The sequence below is a fragment of the Cebus imitator genome, unplaced genomic scaffold (genome assembly GCF_001604975.1).
Source record: "Cebus imitator isolate Cc_AM_T3 unplaced genomic scaffold, Cebus_imitator-1.0 Scaffold279, whole genome shotgun sequence".
NCBI lineage: Eukaryota > Metazoa > Chordata > Mammalia > Primates > Cebidae > Cebus > Cebus imitator.
In genome coordinates this window covers 2,086,364-2,110,027 of record NW_016107594.1, presented here as the reverse complement: position 1 = coordinate 2,110,027, position 23,664 = coordinate 2,086,364, and the positions used below count along the sequence as shown (strand labels likewise).

Sequence of the window (23,664 nt, the reverse complement as noted above, 5' to 3'; positions counted from 1 at the left end):
TGTGTGTGTGTGTGTGTGTGGTTACCGAAGAAGTGTAGTGCAAGGATATTATAGAAGCAAAGAGGAATATGTTTCCAAGGACCTTTAAGTCACTGTCAGAAAATCATGTTTATCTTATAGATGCAATAAATGCTGGAAGACTTTGGAACATGGGCAAGGATACTAATCCAACTAAAATTATAGTGCTGTGATGCAGAATTTGCAAGCTAATGCCCTTTTCCAGAAAACACTTAATTTCTCATAAGAAATGCCAAGTAACAACACAAAAAAAGAATTACTTAACATGTCCTGTATGCTAACCCCACTTTTATTAAATATACTCCAATTAATTCTCTTAATAGATTGAATATTAATATAAAATGATGAGAAACACAAGTCTGGCTTTATCTTATGATAATTAGAGTTTATCACAGATACAGAAGAGAACAATACTTGCTCATTTCTTTCTAGCAAATAGAAGAATAATATTATCTAGAAGGATGATAGTACTAGAGGAAAATGTTTATAAGTTTTACAAAAGCATCCAATGAGGAAATTTAGGTTAAAAATGTGTTATAAATAATTGTTAAAAAGATTCTAGCAAATTGTGTTTAACAGTTAGTCAAATGGCAGTTTGGTTGAAAGGAAGGATGATAGCTAAACTCTAGTCTGAGGCTATTCAATACATGATGGACTGAATTTAGATTATAAATCAACAAGCAAACATTTTTCCAATTTAAAATGGCATTTTTTTCATCTCACAGAAATTACTATTATATTTTTCACAAGATGCATTCATTGAACCCATTTGATATTCTTCTAATTATTTTCTATCTTTGTAAAAGCAAGACAAATCAGCCCTTCCAAAAACTACACCTGAAGAGATGGGCTAGTTTTTTCCACTATCAAAAATGTAGAGACTTGTACTAGACTTTCCATTTTAATATTTGCACATAAAAAAAGCTGCTAGGAGTTTCTCATGGGGGACAGGGGATGACACATTTCCTACATATTAGCTATCTCAAATTTTCACTTGAAACCGTGATTTTTCCAGATACATAATGAAAGTATCTTCTTTGGACATCACATGGTTGATGTTATTCCACATGCCTTTCAAACTGGCAGTTCAAACCATAAAATAGGCAATTTACACAGGCAAATTACACTTCCTGCAAGTATTCTAATAATAACAATAATTCGAAGTGCTTGCAAAATATGGTGCTTTCCATGTCCAAAGCACTTCACTAATTACTCAGTACTCTTTGTGATTTCCCAGTACTCTTTGTGATTACCCAGTACTCTTTATGATTACCCAGTACTCTTTGTAATTACCCAGTATCTCCTTGACTTGCTGTATACTTTCATATATCTTAAAACATGACTTATTTTTCTTCTCGACACAAACCACTACGGAGTGCTTCTGGGCATCTGTTCTCTATGAATATAAGGTAAATGCATTGAATCCAAGGGATATGACCAAACAAGGGCTAAACCAAATAAATATCATCATTCACTGTAATTAAATTATCTAATTTAATCCGATTAGTGTGGTAATTAATTTGGACAGATCAGAAAAAAAGTGAGAACTTTTGAAGATTAAAATGTCATTATTACACAAACCTGATTTATATTAAACCTCTTCCATTTTGCAGATAAGATGACAGTCAGTAAGGGAAACCCAATTGTTCATTTTAATCCTAAAAGTATAGGATCAAGTTAGAAAGCAGAGGTCAAGAATATTGAAAAAGGTCAATAGGAGCTTGTAAAATATATTTCTTCTACTCTTTATCATTTGAATTAAAATTCATTTCCATCTTTTAAATTCCCTTATTTCTATATTAGTGCTGCTCATTTGAACTCCCATGAAAATGGATTTATGAAAGAGAGCACTTTATCAGTTGTTTTGCCTTCTATCTATGGGCCATGTGGCCCACAGAATTTGGGACTGTAGACAGTAAGGGGCCCAGGATCTGACAGGTCATGGGTTCTGGTGAATATATTCATGTTCCTTTTCCACTGAGGGAAGAAGCAAGGTGGTAGCTTCTCCTGATGTCATGAATAATTGCAGGCCCAACATTGCTAGGTCATCAGTAACCAGCATCATCATCATTTAGTCTAAGTTGGTTCATTTTTTTTTTTTTTTTTTTGATTCCCCATTTTTTTTTTTTTTTTGAAACTTTTCATTCAGTGAGGCTGAATTCTCAAGTCTGGGCAAACTGATTTCTCCCTGGAAAATGGAAGTCAATTTCAATTTCATGATTCTGTAATTCTATAAGCACTCTAATGAAAGGATTAAATCAAAAATATTTTTGATTTTCTCCTTACACCTTTAAAATGTGCTTTAAATAAAACGAGGCTTAAGAGATGTGTACTTGGTCTGTACACAACTTGGTGTCTTCGCTATGTTTATATCAAGGCTAATTAATTGTGTCGCTCACTTAGTTTCCTTGTATATGAAATTGAATGCTTTAATTGATAAAGAAGCCTCAATGATGAACTAGTTTAGTTTCTAAAGTTTCTGACTGAAGCTACTCAGGAACCAAGATGTGATCAAGTAAGATGATTTCATTGCAACAAAATAGCAGTTCCCTCTTCTGACTGCGGCTGGAATCGTGACTGTGTGGACACTAGACATGAATAATTCAGGATCCTCTAGAGTTTCAGACTTTTTCTCATCCAATTACACAGGAAGAGAAAGTGATTTAGTTACTTTCTTTTCTAAAATTTGATGAAAACTCATGTGTTACATTGCACTTCTAGTGGTGAAAATGCTAAAATTTATTCCTCTTTTAGGTCTGCCATCATCTCCTGGTTGTTTCTCATTCACTATTTAAAGTAAAAGAATGCACTCTCTGGTCATTTTGCAAAGTGAGTTTTTCCCTTTAGTGAATCAATTATATTCGTTAATTGTATGCTGAAACCATTTGACAAACCTTTTGCTTCTATGGTTATAACTCAGTTTAACCACCTATAATCCAATCAGGCTATATATTGTTTCATGTATTTTAATGGATCCTTTTTTTTCCAGTTATTTAAAAAATTATATCATGTAAATGGTATGATAAATAATTGATGAACCATCTTGTTTTGCTTCTAGTTACCAGTGATATTGTTCTTCTCAAATGTATCTAGACAGCAATCCCTTTCACAGCAATATTTTCCATAGCATTTTAAAAGATATTTTAGCTCCTGCAGTGACAAAGCCTGCTTTAGAAACTGTAAGCATAATTTACTTGCCTGATTGATGAAGCAATTTCTACCATCTAGTATATTCATGTTATATGGAGAGAGATCTTTGCTAAGAAAACAAGGGTCTTTAACAATTGCAAAACTCCAAATTATTACATTTTATGATGGAGAAAAGTAGATTAGAGCAATTATCCTTCTTGTTTTATTAAGCCTTTATACTACTGTTAGAGGTTAATGGGGCTATTATTTTTCTCATCGTCAAAATCTGCTTTAAAGCAAGATCTACAGCACTTACTGTTAGAAATCTGGCAGACGGATTAGGAGGCATGCCTCTTTCTGCGGCAGTATTACAAATCACTCTGGTCGACTACCATTCAGACAAATCACACGCTGCTAACACAGCGCTCATAACCCTAAAAGCAAGACCTGATGATGAGAGGCATTCCTGGCAATCTAGTACCACGCCTGGTATCCTTAACAACATTATTGTGAAACAAAATGTGTTTCTCATAGATGAGTAAAGCGAATCATATTCATTACCAAAGATTACCCCCGTGCACACTAATAGAGCGAAAATATATCTGGTTACCTGGAAAATTATGGCCTGATGAAAACGTCTGTTGGAAATGATTTCTGAAATAAAGTTTCTGAGCTTGAAACTACATGAGCATCATTTGCAGTTGATAGGATTAGGGGATGCGTTACAATTTTTGTTCCCCGGTGTCCTGGGAACTAAGTCAGGAATACAGACTGATGGAGGTCCTCACTCCATTCTCCTTTCCCTCCATCCCACCCTCCTTGCCCCCATATCCCACCTCAAGCTCTGGATCGAGGGAAGCACTCTGCAGAAAGCCAGGATGCAGTTCACTGAAATTCTTGAAGTGACCTTCCTAAGAGGAAGCATGTCTCACTCATTGACTCAGTAACAAATGAACTCCTTCAGCAGTGGGATGGAGGAAAATTAGTATATTACAGCATGTTTTCTCACTGAGTAGAGCACACAATTAGACTGACAATTAGTTTTTATTACCAGCCGCTATCACCTTGTGACAGAAACGTGAATAATTTCTCATAATTTTACCGTTTCCTTCCAGGCAGTGGGTATAATGATTCTGAAACTACTGTGTTTTATTGACATTGATGAATTATTTAATTGTTTGTGCTTTTTTCCATATAATACATGTCATTTTGATAATGGGCACAGTTTTCTTTTAGCCAGTATCTAGTAAACATCTATAAATAAGACATTTCAGCCACGGAGTCAGTTCCTTAAAGAGGGCTTGGTGACGCCTCACATGGCCCCTACTTTCCTACGGCTTTCCATCCTTTGCTTCTATAGATTTCTATATTTTATGGGTTGATCTACTAATATTTTGAAAGACAGTGAATTTCCATCTTTACCCATTCGTCAATAAATGTTGCTACCTTTATGACAGCACTTTGTGTGACAAATATTTACTGGTGATCTGAAACACCACAAGACTGTAATTTCCCCTGGGGAAGGAACAGACGCTGATCATCCTTATGACAGCTTCTGAATGCTCCTCAACAAGGGACTGTTGAATGCGTGAGTGAAGACGTGAAATATCAAAACCCAATTGAAGAAAAACATGAGCATCCTCTTCCCACACGACATGCCATCCCATAACTGTGTCCCTGTGTTATTCAATTCACCAACACTCACTGAGCATCTGTTGTGTTCCTGGGACTTTTATAAATTCTTAATAAAGATCCGAGAACAAAGCAGAAAATATGCCTGCCCTTATAAGAATGATGCAGTGGACTCTGGGGACTTGTGGGGAAGAGTGGGAGGAGGGCGAGGGATAAAAGACAACAAATACGGTACCATGTACACTGCTCGGGAGACAGGTGCACCAAACTCTCACAAATCACCACTAAGGAACTTACTCATGGAACGAAATACCACCTGTACCCCAATAACTTACAGAAAAATATTTTAAAAAATAATTAAAAAAAAGAAAACATACCTGCCCTTGTGGAGTTTAGTTTATATTCTACTAGGGACATGGGAGACATGAAGTGAAAAGGGTTATTCTATGTGTTTATGATACACATACAAGTAAACACACACATATGTGTATGAGATATGTGGCGTGATAAGTTAAAAAACACAAAAACAGAGCAAGTATCAGGAGAAGATAGAAGCTGTGGATGCTCAAGTCAATGGCCATACCACCCCGAATGTGCCTGATCTCAGAAACTAAGCAGGCTTGGGCCTGGTTAGCACTTGGATGGGAGAAGTTGTGGATGCTCAAGATACATGCTATTTAGGTAGGTTGATCAGCAATAGGGGCCAGAGAAAACTAACTTTAAGAAATGATGTGAGTAAGAGAGAATATGGCTTCCTTGGGACATCATTTCAGGCTGAGGAAAGAGGAGAGCAAAGTCCCTGGAGTGGTGTGTGCCCAATGTCCTCAAGAAACAGCCCAGAAACCTACCATTTGACCCAGCAATCCCATTACTGGGTATATACCCAAAGGATTATAAATCATTCCATTATAAAGACTCATACACATGTATGTCTACTGGTGCGCTGTTCACAATAGCAAAGACTTGGAACCAATGCAAATACCTATCAATGATAGACTGGATAAAGAAAGTGTGGCATCTACACACCATGGAATACTATGCAGCCATAAAAAAGGATGAGTTCATGTCCTTTACAGGGACATGGATGGAGCTGGAAACCATCATTGTCAGTGAACTAACACAAGAGCAGAAAACCAGACACTGCATGTTCTCACTCATAAGTGGGTGTTGAACAATGAGAACACACGTACACAGGGAGGGGAACATCACACACTGAGGCCTGTCAGGGGGTCAGGGGTTTGGGGAGGGACAGCAGGAAGTGGGGGTATTAGGGAGGGATAGCATTAGGAGAATTACCTAATGTAGATGACAGGCTGATGGATGCAGCAAACCACCATGGCACATGTATACCTACGTAACAAGCCTGTATATTCTGCATATGTATTTTAGAGCTGAAAGTATAATAAAGAAAAGAAAAGAAACAACCCAGAAACCAAGAGGACCAGGATGCCAGGGTAGGAGGAAAGGGGGTCTTTGGGTTGTCATAAGGAATTTGGATTCATTCTGCCTGTGATGGGAAAACTTTGAGAGCCTGGAATGGAAAAAAAGATGTGGTTCTACTGATGTTTCACCCAGATCCCTCTGGGTGCAGGGTAGGGCCCTGTCAGGGCAGGGAGAGGCTGAGGTTGACGCCACGAGACAGGTGAGGGGTGATGCTGCTTTGGAGGTGACAAGAAAGGCTTGGGATATGTTTGAGGGTGGCCAGGGCTCACCAATGGGCCGGAGGGAGGGGTGGCGTGAAGGTCTAGAGACTGAATGGTGGAAGTCACAGGCTACTTCTGTGACAAGTAAGAATAAGACAGGCACCTGTTAGATACCACCGTGACTCCCAAATAAGCCTTGGAAAGAAAGTTCTGGGATTCTGAAGAGAAATGCATCTGAGTCCATGTAATCTGCCTCAGCACATTCTGGAAGTGGATCACCTAGGGACAACTTTCCAAAGAAAAACATTAGTGAGATGGTTTTCTCCTTTTTAAAATTTCTCATTGTAGGCCTATCCATGAGAATGCATGGCCTCTCTTTTCCTTCCCCTCAGCTTCCACAGATCCCAGAGAGGGGACTGCTGCTGACGTCCCTCCCTGGGCTCTACTGAACTCTATTGCTGGTGGCTATCATCCTAAACTCAGAGGTTGACATGAGGGCAAGAGACTCTTCAGGATGTAGGATTAAAGCTTATTTCTTTTCCAGCATATTGGAGTTTAACAATTAAGAGAAGATTAGCCACTAGTATATTTTATTTGTTCATAAATTATTCAAAACTTAAGGCAACTAAAACCCCAAATACTGCAATTATAAGTGGATAAATTTACAAATGAAAAATTATTTTCTAAAGTACATTTTGGAAATTGGTTTAACCAGTCAGGCCATTTAAAAAAGACAATCAAACCATTCTCCAGTTAGGATTACATCATTCAGTGTATACAGTAGTTGAGAAATCACTTTACGTAGCATTCTAAAAACAGAGCTACAAGTTTTGAAATCTGCCCTTCCAAATTATGTCTGAGCCACAAGAAAAGCCAGAGAGGAATGGAACCACTGTATGTCACTCTGAAGGACAAGATTTGATCAATTGCTTTTCATTAACTGGGCTGTCTCTTTGGAAACTTGAGATGAATATCATACTGTTTTCCTTGAGGTCTTTTTTTTTTTTTCAAAGTAAGAAAACATTGATTGCCCAATAGAAACAAAGGGCAAGGAAATGAATGGTTTATGGTTGAATATAGGAGAATTCCAGTGAATTTATTTTATAAATTTCTGTTGTTATTTTTCCCAGGGGCATAAAGGCAATGCATTATATTGCTCAATTTTTCCACATTAAAAAAAAATTCAGCTTTTTATTAAATAATGGTTCTGGGTTAACTGTCCCATCCCGCATGGCTATAAACTGTTGTAAGTACAAATGCTCCTCCGTTCACAGAATGTGCCATCAGCTCATCTGAGTGAGTTACAACAAATCAATATCGAATTGGTAAAGTCATTTGTCTTTAACATTACATGGGGGAAAAAATCTCTAGTTCAAAAATAACAACCAATGTTTTGCTTATATTTCTTCCTATAGATGTATATGTTTTGGAGTTCAAAGGGTGCCCACAGATTATCTACCTTAGTAATCCCCACACTGAGGGCTGCTAAAACTGGTTTCTGCCAAGGAGAATGCTCAGAAGAAGAGAAGAAGGAGTGACATCTACTGTTACCATCATTACAAAATACAGAGTGTGGGCTGGGTGTGGTGGCTCATACCTGTAATCCCAGCACTTTGGGAGGCCAAGTCAGATCACCTGAGGTCAGGAGTTCGAGACCAGCCTAGCCAACATGGTGAAAGCTTATCTCTACTAAAAATACAAAAAAACTGTCCAGGCATGATAGCGCACAACTATACCCCCAGCTACTTGGGTGACTGAGACAGGAGAATCCCTCGAACCTAGGAGGTGGAGGTTGCAGTGAGCTGAAATCACGCCACTGCACTCCAACCTGGGTAACACAGTAACACAGCAAAATGCCATCTCAAAAACAAAAACAGAAAAACGTAACTCTCTTAAATCTTATAATTAGAGCAGTCCTCCATCACTGCAGCAGAAAAAAAAGGAAAAATCACCTAGGTAGACAGTGAAGGCTGGTCCTTGGAGAAGCAGCTGGCCTGAAAAATCACAGCTATAGGCAAAAATAGAGCAGCCTGGGGAAACTCAGGCAGCATGTGCACAGGTGAGCAGGCAGGTTCTAGCACAGAAGGCTTTTGTTCTTTATGTGATTAGCAAGCTCCCAGGAAAAAGCTTCCTCCCTCTTTCAGGCATATACATGGCGGGCTCCTTGGGAATTCACACAGGGAGGAGGGGGGCTTCTCTAAACAAACTCACAGTTATATAAACAAGAGAAGTAGTGCTTTGTATTTGCCTAGGGACATACCCACAACGACATAAATAAGGGGTAGTTATTCAGACTGCTTTACAGATTAGAAAAGTTATTCAAACAGCTACAGAGATAAGAGGAGTTTCTCACAGAAGCTTTTGAATTAAACTGTAAAAGCAGCAACTCATTCCAGAGTCCCTCTCTGCTTTGGAAAGCTTGATTCTCTCGCTTATTAAACTTTCACTGTAACCTCACCTTTTGTGGCCACGGTCCTTAATTCTCTTGGTCCTGAGACAAGCTTGGATAACAACTTAGACACCTGAAGCAGTGACCCTGACCTATTTCATCATCAAATTGCAAGATTCCTGAGGGTGTCAGAGAAATTCTCCCATTCTCTGCCAGTGTCTCTCTCTTTTTCTGCACTTCCTAAACATATAGTTGATGTCCTGACAGTGAGCAGGGTTGAGGGTAATAGTGAACAGGACTTTGGGTGAATCCCATACAGTTAGAGGGCATGGATTTCTTGCTTTTCCCAGTGTTTGTTTTTATTTTTATTTTTGAACATCTGGATCTTTGGGTAGAACTTGCCCTCTTTGGTTCACCAAACCCTTGAACATTTTCTATCACCATGACAGGGTCCTACCAGGAAACAGATGTTGTTTGGAGAAGAACCCAGTAAGGCAGCGCTACTTTCAAAGGCTCTGCTTAGAAACGAGTGAATCTGGGGACACTACCAGGGACGGGGCAGTGGGATGGGAAGGAATCATCACTGAGCTGTGACCGCTTTCTAGGCTGGAGGCAACAAGGGGCAAAACTTGGTGCTGAAATCCAGAGGGAGAGGAATGCATAAGGTCTCCCTTTGCAAAGAGCTGTGGCCTTTGGTTTTTGTGCCTTGGAGCAGAGCCAGCTTGAGGGGACCACAGGAGAAAGCTCAGCCTCCCATGCATGCCCCGGTGCTTCCCATGGGCAGAATACAGGAGCTTCTAGCAGGATCCGCCCCTGTCTGGCTTTAGTGAAGGCAGCACTGGATGAAAACTTCCTAACAGGACAGCCTCCACTCTGCAGTGAACAGATAATTCCGACGGCTGCTGTTGCTTTACTCCAAGAGGAGTCTCATGAGGAAGAAAGATCCTAAACAAACAAAAACATCCAGCTTACAGAATAAAAACACACTAAGATGGAAGTAACAAACAAAAACATCCAGCTTACAGAATAAAAACACACTAAGAGGGGGCTGTGGACCAAGAGCTAACAGACCCTGAGCTAGACATTTTCCATCAACAATTTTGCCATATCCACAACAAAACTCTTAGCTGGGGAAACGATTACATCACTTGTGCAAGACAGACTTGTGTGCTTGGACTTAGTCTCTAGAATATCAAGAGCTGTGGTCTCCCAGAGGAACCCAGATCTTGGGGTGAAGCAGAAGTGGAGAGACTCACGTTAGTGGAATGGCTGGGAAAGGAATGAGGTCTGCACTGAAGGCCCCAGCACTTCCCTCCCTGTACACAGAAGACGAAATCCTCACGTCAGCAACAGGCAACAGTGCCGCCAGTGTCACTGTGGGTATCGAACGTAAGGCACCTTCACATGCAATCTCTTGCAGACAGCAAGGGATTCGTGAGGAGCTGACAGAGAAGACGGGGCTGGGGCGGAACGGCTCAGGCATGCAGAACGGGCTGGAACGTGACCTGGCGTGGGCACACCTGCCCTGCCCTCCACCCCGCGTGCTTCACTTCCCTCCATTTTCATATGGAAGGCTCCTAAGACGTACAGAACACCCACTGCCTGCCACACGTTGGAATAGGCCGTTTACACATTTCTTGGTTGATCTGTGTGGCAACACTCTGGAAAGGATTACTATTTTATCACTAATTTTGTAAGCGATGACATTTGAACTTGAATAAGGCACACACGTGCACAGCTACGGAATCCTTCCACTCTCATTTCAAACCCTATGTCCTCTCCTCGGTGAACCAATTTCATTTTCTCCGTCATACCTTTCTACAGAATAACGCATTACCATTGATTACCTTCCTTGCCTTACAAGCTTCACGGTTTCCATTCCTCATTTTCACTACTGATTAATTCCCATGTCTGACAAAAAAGTAGTTTAAAACTGTTAAAAGAAAGGACAGAACACTTTCCAATACCAAATGAGTCATAATGCATATGTCAATTTGTGTTCAGATAAGGATAGAAGAGATATTCTCCTTATTAAAAAGAAAAAGCTCTGCCTGAATGTTACAGTAGCAGAAAAATCTGACGCCCAATTGATTGGATATCAGACATGATATTGATTTGAATAAGAGTTTCGCCGGATATGTGGTTCTACATTGGATCTTTGATCATTTCTTCAAGGTTTTATCATAAAAATAATTTTCAAAATATTGTAATACTGTATCTTCCTCTACAGAACATTCTACACTAAAAGTTAACAATATCAAAATATTAAGATTGTATTTAAAAAAAAATCCAAAGCCCTTATTCCTTTGGCTGTTTCTGTTTTTTTCTCCCTTGAGATTTCCCATCCTTTCCAGTCTAATTTCATTAAAGGGTGACTGGCTGTGTCTATTCAATAGAAAGTGCCATACAAACATTTATAGGGATTGGTTTTGTTTTCTTGGAAGGGGGAGAGATGTAAGGACAAGAGTGTTAGAATGTGGTGGCTCCTGCCTGCCTCTGAGGCCCAGGGGACAGGTTTATCTCTCTGTCCTCCCAACCTGCACAGGACTGAGCACAAACTATGAATTATTGTCACACAAGCCACTGTCAGAAAACCCTAAAGTGTTGAAGATGTAGGTCAATCTACAGCATCGTTTTCAAAAGTTTTTGATTATTTGTTTTTATTTAATTTTTAGCAGAATATTTATTGCATATAAAACCTCAGGCAGAAGGCTGCTCTAGCATGCAGATGTAAATAGAGTTGGTTGACCCGAGGGAATTCAGATGTCCATCCCAGCCCTTCCGCTAACTCCTAGGCAATGGAGAAACGACATGCACAGAGGCAAAACACCAGGGAAAGGCACACCCACGGAGCAAGGCTGGAAACATCACACGAAAAGACTGCTAGGGAAGCAACCCAATGAAGAAAACACAACCAATGAGTGGAAAGCTCTAGAAGGAGCCTGAGCAGAAAACGATCCCTACTGGAGCTCGACCCACTTGGTATCTCAGTAGGGGATACTCATCTCCCATTTGTAAGAAAAGCAAACCCACAGTGAAGCTGGTATCCAGTAACTGTTATGACATGAGCAAGGCCGTGGGGGGAGAACAAACAGGGGAGACCTGACTGCACCTGCAGAGAAAGAAGAGGCCGCCCAACAAGTCTCCAAAGATCATACAGGCTGTCGGCTTTCAGCTAAGTGACACAGGGCCCTTCTGGTAGAGAAGCACCATGACACAGTCTAGGCATGCCAGGAGTTCCTGTGGCTGAGAGATGATGGGGGGCATCGAGGAAAAGGCAGCAGCATGGCAGGGGTGGCAGACACCTTCATTCCTCTCACAGCTGTTGATCGGGTGTCTGCCATGTCCCGGGCACCGGCAATAGTCATCAGCAAGACACACATGTCTGAGGTCTTGTTTTCTCTTTGGAAGCATGTAGCCCTTTCCCCAAAGCTATTTTGCTCTCCAGGCAGTGAATGATCAATCACATTTTCACAGACAAAAGACTAGAACGGACTTCTCCTTTCCAGAGATCAGTCTGGCGTGTGTGGAGTGTGTTAGGACAGAGAGAGAGGGGTATGAAAATGCTGGACCATGTCACATTTACTTAACAGACACATCTGGAGGGTCCAGTCTCATCCAGTGATCAGGGCAGATGTGAACCACCAGAGCCTTCCTCCTCAACAATGTGGAGTCAGGGCATGCTCTTTCTCCCAGGAAATGCTTTCGGATGTAGAAGGGAAGGAAGACACAAAGTGGGCAAGGCAGTGGGTGAGGTCGCCTTTCCTTCACTGCCCTGCGCACTCCCCTGCTCCCCCTCACGCTGCGTACCGCTCCCCGTACAGAAAGGAAAGGGACTCACAGACTGAGTTTTTATGGCTCCCATCCTTGCTTGGCAGCATCTTGACTCCTCTCGACTTCAACTCAATCGCCTTTTTCACTGGAAGAAACAAAACAAGACCATCAGTAGGTAAGACTTGGAGATCGTAAACCAGCGTTTTACCCTCACAGCATGCCGCGTCGTAACTGCTTTCTATCAACCCCTGAAAGTGGAAAATGTTCTAAGAGGTGAATGACACCAAGCGAGTGACGTCAAAGAGCTTCTAAACAATCAATGCGAGGCGATCAAGCAGCACCGTCACATCTGACAAAAACAGTGTCAGAAGCTAAAAATGACACGTGCTGCCGTTGACTTATTCATCTAGTGCTATTGACGGTGGGAATGGCACATTCCAGAAATCATCATTTCCCCAAAGTGTTCAGACAGATCACTCTCTCCATGCATGCGTCCCGACTACAGAGTTGTCTAAATGTGCTATACTCATGAAAAAGTTTAGATGAAAACGCCAGTTGCTCATTCATGGATTCATACATTCACTTAGTCATTTAAAGTTTGCAGAGCTTATAGCTTGAAATGAACTCCAAGAATGAGGCACTCAGACAGTTCCAGCTGAGCGGGGATGGGGGAGCTCTTCTGAGAGAGTCTGCCCCAGCATCCGTCCACCAAGTATTTATGGAAAGAGCTTGTATTAACCACAAACACCTAGTAGATGGTCATTTGAGGTGGGCTGCTGAGGCACCTGTGACCCTGTACACTCTCAAACTGCATTCTCAGGAGTCTGTTTTCAGTGTTCCTTATCACACCACACACTCCACTCCCTGTCCTGTTTCAGGGTCAAGGAGTTTCATTCCCATGCACAAATAACATACACAGTGCCCCAGTCATTTTCCATACCCCAGCCTGAAATGCCATGTACAAAAGCTTGAATATGTTGCTGTGCAGCCCCCACAAAGTTTAGCGAATCTGTAAGGATGGGGAGCAAGGAGAGGAAAGGCATGCTCTAACTGCTGTCCACAAAATGCTATGCACTGCCAGTCCCTCCAGACACTTCCCAGGCAGTGCAAAAGGCACATAGGATCCTGGTTTCTAGCCTCATAATTCTATGAGTTAAAGATGTTTCTTGAGTTACTAGGTCCTGCATTAAACATTTTAGGAAGTTTCTTTTTTTTTTTTTTTGTCATTTATGAAAAACCATGGGGTATACATCTTGTGATTATAAAATGTTATGAACTTCTAAGCAACCCCACACTTGGCTTTACTAAGAGGCCAATGGAAACATTTCTGGGGTCCTCATATGAGACTGGACCTATAGCAGCTGCCAGCAGGCAGATTGGTTGCAAATATTTCCTTACGATGCGGTTGCCCCATGACCTGGGTAAGTTAGTTCCCTCTGAGACTGACTGTCTGTGCAAATAGGTGTTAGGGTTAGTTTTATGTGTGAACTTGACTGCACCGTGAGGTGCTCAGGCATTGAACCACACAAGATTCCGGGTGTGTCTGTGAGGATGTTGCAGATGATATTAACATTTGAATCAGCAGACAGAATTGCAGACAGCTCTCCCCAGTGTGGTGGGCCTGGTCCAATCAGTTGAAGGCCCAAATAGAACAAAAGGCTGGCTTTCCCTGGAGGAGGAAAGACTCTTTCCTGTCTGATGGGCTTTAAATTGAAACAGCATTATTATTATTATTATTTTTTATTTTTTATTTTTTTTTGCTGACTCGCCCCTTGGCAGGTCTTTGGTCTTGTCAGCCTCCATAATCACGTAAATCCTTATAGTAAAAAAGTGTGTGTGTGTGTGTGTGTGTGTGTGTACACATGCATGTAAGGAGATTTATATAGACATGAAGTACATACAGGGGACCCCTAAAGTATGCAAGGATTGAGGCATTGACCACTCTCTCACCACACACAGCCAAAAAACTGCGTATATCTTTTCGCTTGCCCAAAAACCTAACTGAAAATAGCCTACTGTTGACCAGATGACTTACTGATAACATAAACAGTTGCTTACAACATAGATTCATATCTACATAGGCTTTACACATTCATGACACACCTTTTTCAGATTTTTTTTCAATATTTTTAGGCTATTTAGATATTTTCCTATAGCAGCCCAAAAAGACTAAGACAAGCACTTTTCCTGAGTATTTTACAAGGGTAAGGAGAAGCGAGAGACTGGAGGGAATATATAAACTTTGAGGAGCTCTTCCCAACAGTGTGGCTTAGGAATGAGGAAATAAGTCCAGCGTGGTTACATGGCTCAAACAAATTGTTGTCATCAGGGCCATGACTGGACCACAGGGATCTTGGTGTTGACTGTGCTCACAAATGGAAGACAAGGAGATGCACCATCTAGATCCCCCTCCAAGAAAGAGCTGGCCAGAGGGTCGCTGTCCATCCCCAGCCCCTTTCAGAGAAAGGCCAGAGACAGACAATCGCCCATCCCAGGCTGACAACATCCAGCTCACGGCTAACCCCATCCAAAAGGCACCGAGTCACAAATAGCCTGCACGAAGCAACTCTCAGAGAGTCACTTGCAGTGGTGCAGCCACAGCTCCTGACGTCTTCCTCCCCTTCTCTTCTGCCTCTTCATTTGTGTTTTTTCTCATCCTCATCTCCGTGTGGTGGTGACTGATACCACAGAAAAGGGAACACGAGATGGGAAATCTGCTTCCGCTACTGCAGTTCTGTTGGCTGCATACTCAGCTGCCTTCCGCAAGATTCTCCCCAGGACAATGTTTTCATCCAAAACGGCAAATGCGTCATCCCTACTTTCTTGTGCTGAAATAACTTTATCTTGAAGTTACTCACGAGAGAGGAGATTAATGCACAATAAATAACGAACAAGAAAATCAATGGGAAATAATAAAGAGCATAAAACTCCAAGCACATGTCACCTACTCTAAACAGATAAGACACACAGAACTCCATTCACTCAGAGTAGAAACAGAAATTCCAGCAATCTCTGGGGGACGATCACGGTACAGGAATACACAGGACCTATCTGAGAGCTGGATAAGCTAATAAATTTCTTACTCTTGCAAATGAGTGTTTGATGGTCTGTAAAGCTAAATTTCCACCAGGGAATATATGTATTTATTTATTATTTTTCAATAAGATGGTGCTACACTGCTGTAGAAGATCTGCTCCCTGAGCTGTAATTCTCTTATTGGACAGCTCTGCTAATCTTGGAGACGTTGCACAAAAAGGGAAAGTGACTTGTGCATCCTGGGTCACCGGGTGTCTAGATACTTCTCCCCACATTTCCTTTGGGTCCTTCTCTTTTCCTCCTTCCACACCCTTCCTCTTCCTCCTTCCAACTTGCCTCAGAGCTGAGCAGAGAGAGATTTTTATTTGCAAAGTAATAGAAGAGAGAGAGAGACATAGGAGAAAAAGAGAGAGAGAGAGAGAGAGGAGAAAACCAGAGCTGCTGAGGTAAGTCACCTATGGCAAATCCCTGCAATAGCCTGTACTTTCCCCTGAATTAATCTATTCAGTCATTCATTCTCACATCTTGGAATGAATGATATAAATCTCTTCTGATCGATAAAAAAAATAATTTTTGTGTCTAATATCAGACCTACTAAATCACAACCTTTAGAGGTGAGCTTGGTCCTTTTAGCTTTGTTTTGTCAGTACAGTTATCTAGCTTTTGTATGAGGTGTTTTTTTTTGTTTTATTTTATGGAAGATAACTTCAATGCACAATAAAGTTAGTCTGACATTCCCTGGTCTCTCTTGGCTAAGATGATTCCTCAGTAATTCAGATTCAACAATTTCAAATAGATTGTGGTCTCCAGGGGCCAGGGCTGGGGGAACTGGGGAGATGCTGGTTAAAAGATTGACAATTTCGGTTTGACAGGAGTAAGTTCAAGAGATCCCTGGTACCTCATAGTGACTGCAGTTAATAAAAATGTACTCTATGCTTCAAAGTTGCTGAGCGTTGATGTTAAGTTTTCTCATCGCAAACAAAGAAGTATGTGAGATTAAAAAAAAATTCCCTAAAACCAACAAACAAAAACTTCAAACAGATATGATCAATCTCTTTTCTCATAACAGCATTTAGGAAGGTAAGTTTTGGGGGAAATATTTTTAGTTTAAGGGCTGAAAAGATCAAAAAACACAACCATAATTAAACCTAAGGAATACACTAATTTCGTTTGCTGTTTTATTTAATTGTTTGTTTTCTCTTTTTTTCTTCTATAGCAGCTGCCTTCATTATATTCTCAAGGGTTAGGTTAAAACACACTTTTTGTAGGTTGAAAATTTGAGGAAACTGTTACTATGCTGGAATGATAACAGATTCTTTTACTTTTTTTTTTTTTTTTTTTAAGACAAATCTCACTCTTGTCGCCCAGGCTAGATTGCAGTGACACAATCCCAGCTAACTACAACCTCCACCTCCCGGCTCAAGCTATCCTCCTGCCTCAGATTCCTGAATAGGTGGGATTACAGGCGCCCACCACCATGCCCTGCTAATTTGTGTACTTTTAGTAAAGACAGTGTTAGGCCATGTTGGCCAGGCTGGTCTCGAACTCCTGACCTCAGGTGATCCACTCACTTCAGCCTCCAAAAGCGCTGGGATTACAGGTGTGAGTCACTGTGCCTGGCTGACAATGGGTTATTATTTTTTTAAAGTGACAATAATGTAAGTAATGAATATAATTATTTCTACTTGTGCCACTACTTTCTCTGCCCTCTCGAGCCGGAACGTTCTGCCCTCTTCCTCTGCTGGTAAAGCTCAGCCTGCTGTCTGATCCCTGCCTGTCATCCCATGTACTGGTCCCCCACAGCCAGATGCCCACATTCCTCAGGATCCACTGAGCTTCCAAGACCTCTTTAAGGAAGCCAAGTCCTATCTTCTGCTCTAACTACACCTGTACTTTCCTGCATTAGATAATACCATTCAGTGTCTTAAAGGGGGCACTGTTTACAATAGTAAAGACTTGGAACCAACCCAAATGCCCATCAATGATAGACTCGATAAAGAAAATGTGGCACATATACACCATGGAATAGTACGCAGCCATAAAAAAGGATGAGTTCATGTCCTTTGTAGGGACATGGATGAAGCTGGAAACCATCATTCTCAGCAAACTGACACGAGAACAGAAAACCAAACACCTCATATTCTCACTCATAAGTGGCTGTTGAACAATGAGAACACATGGACACAGGGAAATATCACACACCGGGGTCTGTTGGGGATGGGGGATAGGGGAGGGGTAGCAAGGGGTGGGGAGATTGAGGAGGGATAACATTAGGAGAAATGCCTAATGTAGGTGATGGGGGGTTGGAGGCAGCAAACCACCATGGCATGTGTGTACCTATGTAACAATCCTGCAAAATCTGCACATGTACCCCAGAACTTAAAGTCTAAAAAAAAAACCCAAAATATTGAATTACCATGTGGTTCAGCAATTCCTCTTCTGGGTATATACATACAAGAATTTAAAAGCAAGAACCTCAACAGTCATTAAAAAAAAAAGAAAAAGACGCTTTACCTATAAAGGCGAGCTCAGATAACCCCAAATAAATAAATAAAATGTAAAATTCTTTCAAACAAATGTAACTTACTGAATATAAGGAGAGATGCTACTTCAAATCCTCACAAATCACAGAGGAAACTGTTTTGTGTATGTAGACCAACTATAGGCAAATTTGAAGAATTCAGGGTTTGAAAGAAGTGGGTGAAAATACATATCTTGTGTCTTGGACTTTTCATTAACTCACAGGTTTATTGTAATTTTATCAATGCCTCTTCTAGGCAAAAAGTTTTATTTAAGTAGAGCACTAAAAGAATATTACTGCTATTGGTGGTAATAACAGTGAAATCCTCGTAAATCCTTAGAATTGCAAGTGCTCACTATGCAGATGGATAGATAGATAGATAGGCACATATACATGTACATATATATTTGATATATATAAATCTATAAAATATAAGTCAATAATACATGTTTATACTTATTTATAAAGTTAATAACATATTACATATTATATACATGCACAATAAGCTCCATATATAACATTATAATCTATTGAGCTTCAATACTGTCAGAAATACTATTGTTCTCTAATTTATCTTACAATTACTAAATCAATAGATTTCTGTTAAATTTGAGAAGTAAGCAATCACACTCCCTAAGTCACTAATCTTTTACATTTACCTTCTCCTTTTATAGTATTACAGAAAATGGAATTTCCACTTTCACTGTATGTATTAACTTACATGTGGGCAAACAGTATACTTAGAATTTTTGGGTCAGGTGTAGTGGCTCATGCCTGTAATCCCAGCACTTTGGGAGGCTGAGGCGGGGGATCACCTGAAGTCAAGAGTTCAAGAGCAACCTGACCAACATGGCAAAACCCTGTCTCTACCAAAAAAAAAAAAAAAAAAAAAAAAAAAAAAAAAAAAAAAAAAAAAAAAAAAAAAAAAAAAAATTAATGGCTCATTGGTTGTTTGGAACATTTTATCTACTTTATTACTGCAAAATAAAAATTAACTTTTCTTGAATTATCTCAGAGCTTTATCAATTTTTATTTTTAAGTGAAACGTTCTGAATACAATACACCTGGAGAAATTTCAGTTCTTTACATTGTTTCGCTGATTCTAGAACTCTGTTTTTTCTTGGATCATTTACACTATAATAAGTTATTTTCAAATATTAGAATTTAGAATTGCTTTCAAAATGTTTAAGTTATTCATTAATAGATACAATTACATAATGCCCTTCCCCTCCAAATTTTAACATTTCTTCATTAGATTTTATTGTGTTTTACACTGAGGAACAGTCATCAAAATTCAGATCACTTTATATTTTAAACACACATTTAATTTTTTTTGCAAATTACTCATCAAAACACCTCTGTAGTTAAACAGTCTAAGACTCATTAAATTTCTAAGTAGGCACTGATCCAATTTCTTATTCTCAGCTAATTATTGTTAATGTGTGATTTACATTGACACACTGTAAACATCAGTAGAAGCTGTGTCCCTACTGTGGCTGTTTTCCTGCAGGGAGGGACCCATCTTCCAGTCTAAAACCTGAGCCTCCATGTCTGCCCTAAAGCTCATCACCTTGAAAACATGGTTCCACCTTTTTTTTCCTGTTCTGCACGATCATTTTTTTCTTTTCTGCATGATTAACCCAATTATTTAAAAAATGAGTTACAAAGAAGGTAAATGATTCAACAGAGGTCACACAGGTTGAAGTGGTAGAAGCATTGTCTGCTCTGGTGAAGTCTGATACTAGAACCTGCTGATTTTGCCATAAGTCAACAGTCTGCTTCAGAAATTATACCCCTTACTTTAACCACATCTTACACTTAAAATTTTTCTTTTCATCCATAATTATTACATTTTAAAATAGAATACTTAATCATTAGTGAACATACCTTCCTATCTTGCTAAGTTTTTTAAATTCAGCTTTTGATTAATCAATTCTTTAAACATTTATTTCAGAACCATTTTAATGAACTTGTATGTTAGTTGTTTAAATACAATTAATCATCTACTAATATCAGTCCCATTATAAGAAAAGATATACACTGAGTCACTTCTTATTAATTTTTTCTTTTCAATGAAATGCTTTTATTTATCAGTTATCATTATGGTGAAATATTCATGAAGATACTGTTGTAGGACTTTCTCCTTAGCTCAGCTGAACACAGGGTTCCTGTCACACATCCATAAAAGAATAGGCTGACAGGTTATTGCAGAATATTTGAAAAAATTTTTAAATCATGAAGAAGAAAAAAGTAACTGTATAACCCATCACCACAGACAACCACTGTTAGGATGTTTATGTATTTATTACGAATGCTATGTGCATTGTATATATAAGTTGATAGGCCAAAACACTCACATAAAACTTATAGAATAAAAAGAAAGTTGTTAATATATGATTATTCTGCCTTTATTACCTCTTTGAACATTCTTTCCTAGGATATTTTTAATAGATTATTTGTAATGTACTTAATTCCTTTATTATTAGAAATTAGTTTTTCTACCTTATTGCAATTGCACCTTACACCAATCACCTATCAAATTCTGGTCAGTTTCCAAGAATAATTTGCTAGAATTAGGATTCTTTAGTCAAGGCTGTTAATCTGCTATGCTAAACTGATTTCTAGAACTGTAGTACAAGTTTATTTCATCTGGTATATACAAGAATATCTTAACCAAAGCATCTTTTCCCACATTGAGTTTTAGTACCTGCAAATACTTAGTAATCTGGTAGTTGAAAAATGCTATGTTATTTTTATTTGCCTTTAAAACAATGCTCTATTGGATCATTTTTTGAGAAAAATCTATTTCCTCAGGGTCTGTGCATTATTTTGAGAAGCTAGTTGCAAGTACAACTCTCTGTTTTTTTAAAAGTCTGGAAATAATTGTTGTCCTCACAAGGTTATTTTGACTGTATCTCCCATTATCAGCTTACGGAGATTCAGACATTCCTCCATTTTTTTTTATTAGATTTTGGATGTCCTTGAATAGGGACCTTTGAGAAAAACTGACAACCAGGTTTTAGCAACTAGATTACCAAATTTTATTTCTACCCTTAAACCAGTCAGCGTCCTTTCCTGGTCAGGGAAACCATCCCCTTAAAGCCCCGTGTTGTAAGTCATCTTTGGCCCTAGAAAAGACATAGGCACTTATGTACTTCACAAGGTGAACCGTTTTTATTGTTGATGCTCCTGATTGGTTACCAGAATCTTTTAGTTTAATATCGCTTCATAGCCCCACTAAATTAAAAGATACATTTCTCCTATATGAAGTTATATTATTACACGTGTCAAGGTAGTGTGGAGGATTAGCGTGAGAGCATCCACAAAACCTTGATGACCAGACTGTTACTAATATAAAGGGTAATTAGCTTAAGATGCTTTATTGGAAGAAAGGAAATTAACTATTCATCTCACATTTCCTTACCAAATGAGGAGCCCCATTTAAATCATGTATTTCCCTGTGATTTCAGTTTTCAGGCATAAGCATATTCAGGATTTAACTTGGAACCAGCTGGGATTTAAAGATTATTTTACTTAGTCTTATAGTGATCTATTGGTTTACACCATCAGAGTCATTTTAAGCATTCCCCTCACTGCCACCACAAAGAGAGGAGGAATGGAAGGTGCCAGAAGGTAAGAGACGGCCAAGGGGGAGGCAGAACAAGGGGTGGCATGATGAGCTCAACAACAGCGTTCTTCCTGAAGTCTACGAGTAAGCTGAAGAAAATATTCCTGAGGTGGCAAATAGAGGTATCTCGGACAACTCACAAATTCTGTGAAAGATTTCGTGTCTTTTTCTCTTAACTCATTCTTCTTTTCTATACCTCATTAAATTAAAAGCTTTGGCACTGTAATTCCCCAAATTTTCCTATTGGGATTATTAAAAGCCATTTCACCTCGCAAGGTGAACAACACTTTTACAAAAATCCCAGTTTTAGCAAAAAAGCCACTGCCCTAGATGTTCAGACAGCTGAGCTCCAATCTCACCTCTGAGATGTTCTGAAATTCTGAACCAACAGCCTGGGATCTTTTCATCTTTTAAAGGGAGGGCTTGAATTATTTTAATGACCCTAGAAGTCTAGTTTTTCATTCTTTTTCCAGGCAGATAATGCAGAATCTCCAGAAAAGTGGGCGGCATTTAATTCAGAGTTTTCCATTTTCCCTAGACCATTCATTACAATGCAGAGTCTGAGAAAACTAGCTTCAGTGACTCCTTCTGAAATGTAAGGGAAATAATACATCTTGTACAAGAGTGTTTCGATGAACGGAGAAGATGCACTATGCACAGAGGAAAGTGTGCTGCTGGGCAGGGTGGTCAGATGAGTTGGGGCAACTCCAGGGGTATCATTCATGTAGAACACACTGTGGCCCCTGGATCAGGCACTCACTATGTACAAATAGACACTGACTGCGTTTCCATGTCTCAGGTGTGGAAGGCATTTCCAGTTCTGTATGTGTCTAGCTTTTGGATCTTTAATAGGAAAAGTCTCACACACAGTGGGGATTTTGAAGTTAGTTGTAAGAAAGACTTAATCATTGTTCTAGAACTCATTAGAGATGTCACCTTGGCAGGTTAGAAACGCCTTTAAATACGATTCCTCATGTGCTTAATAAAGATGACCCTCATCAGCCCCTCAAAGCTGTTGTGAAGTCACATGAGATAGCAAATAGAAGCAGGTAATGCAATGCCTCGCCCACACAGTTCCACAAGGTGCATGGAAAATACTTTTCAGGAAAGGAAGACCTTTCCAAGTCTTGGTTACATTCAATGTGGAATGTTAGCACACCTCTTTATTCAGCTTTTCCCCTTAAACTTCACCATACACAGGACGCTGGGAATGAACCTGTCAACTACCCAAGTAAGATGTCCAAGGAATTGGAACCATGCCATGTCATCTTCACTTCCAATGGAGAAACGGACACATCTTACCATTTAATCAATCAATAAAGCTTGTAAAAGAAAAAAGAAGGGGGAGAGAGAGGAGAAGCTAGTGGAACACGACTCCTGCTCCTCCTGGCACTGCTTCTGCCTGTTCTACCTATGGGAATGACAGGAGCCGTCCAAGCACAACAGCCTCCCGTAAACCATTTCCTTTAAGTTCTTCAGTAGAATACATGTGACCTTTCAGATCTGTGAACAAGACGCTCAACAACAACCATTTCCTTTCTAACCCTCTCAAACAGGGGCGACTTTCACAGTAGGAGAAACCTCATAGGATTGGTGGCCGAAGTCTTTATTCTTTCATACACACATACACAGGCACACGTGTGCACACATACACACACACACCAGCACATTTCTCCTCCATGACACATGGGAAACCTGAATGATACCTAGCGGCAGGTGTGTAAACTAATCCCTGGAAGGTTTATTTCATGGAGCAAAGTTGTAGAGCCTTCAGACGCTGACACGATTCAAAACAGCTTCAGGCAATGTGAACATCTAACAGTTGTGACTTTTGAATAACCGGAGGATCCGGCTGTCCTGAAACACCAGTTTTTTTTTTTTTTTTTTTTTTTTT

The 23,664-nt window shown here is 39.8% G+C and overlaps 1 protein-coding gene across 2 annotated transcripts in view; it reads right to left on the bottom strand.

Annotated features, from left to right (window-relative positions):
- Window positions 1-23,664, bottom strand: part of CSMD1 (CUB and Sushi multiple domains 1) — a 2,110,588-nt gene that overhangs the window by 767,760 nt on the left and 1,319,164 nt on the right. For both annotated transcript variants that reach the window (XM_017501161.1, XM_017501162.1), the window contains exon 7: window positions 12,653-12,730. In XM_017501161.1, coding sequence (XP_017356650.1) covers window positions 12,653-12,730 — 78 coding nt within the window. The remainder of the gene's footprint in view (window positions 1-12,652; window positions 12,731-23,664) is intronic.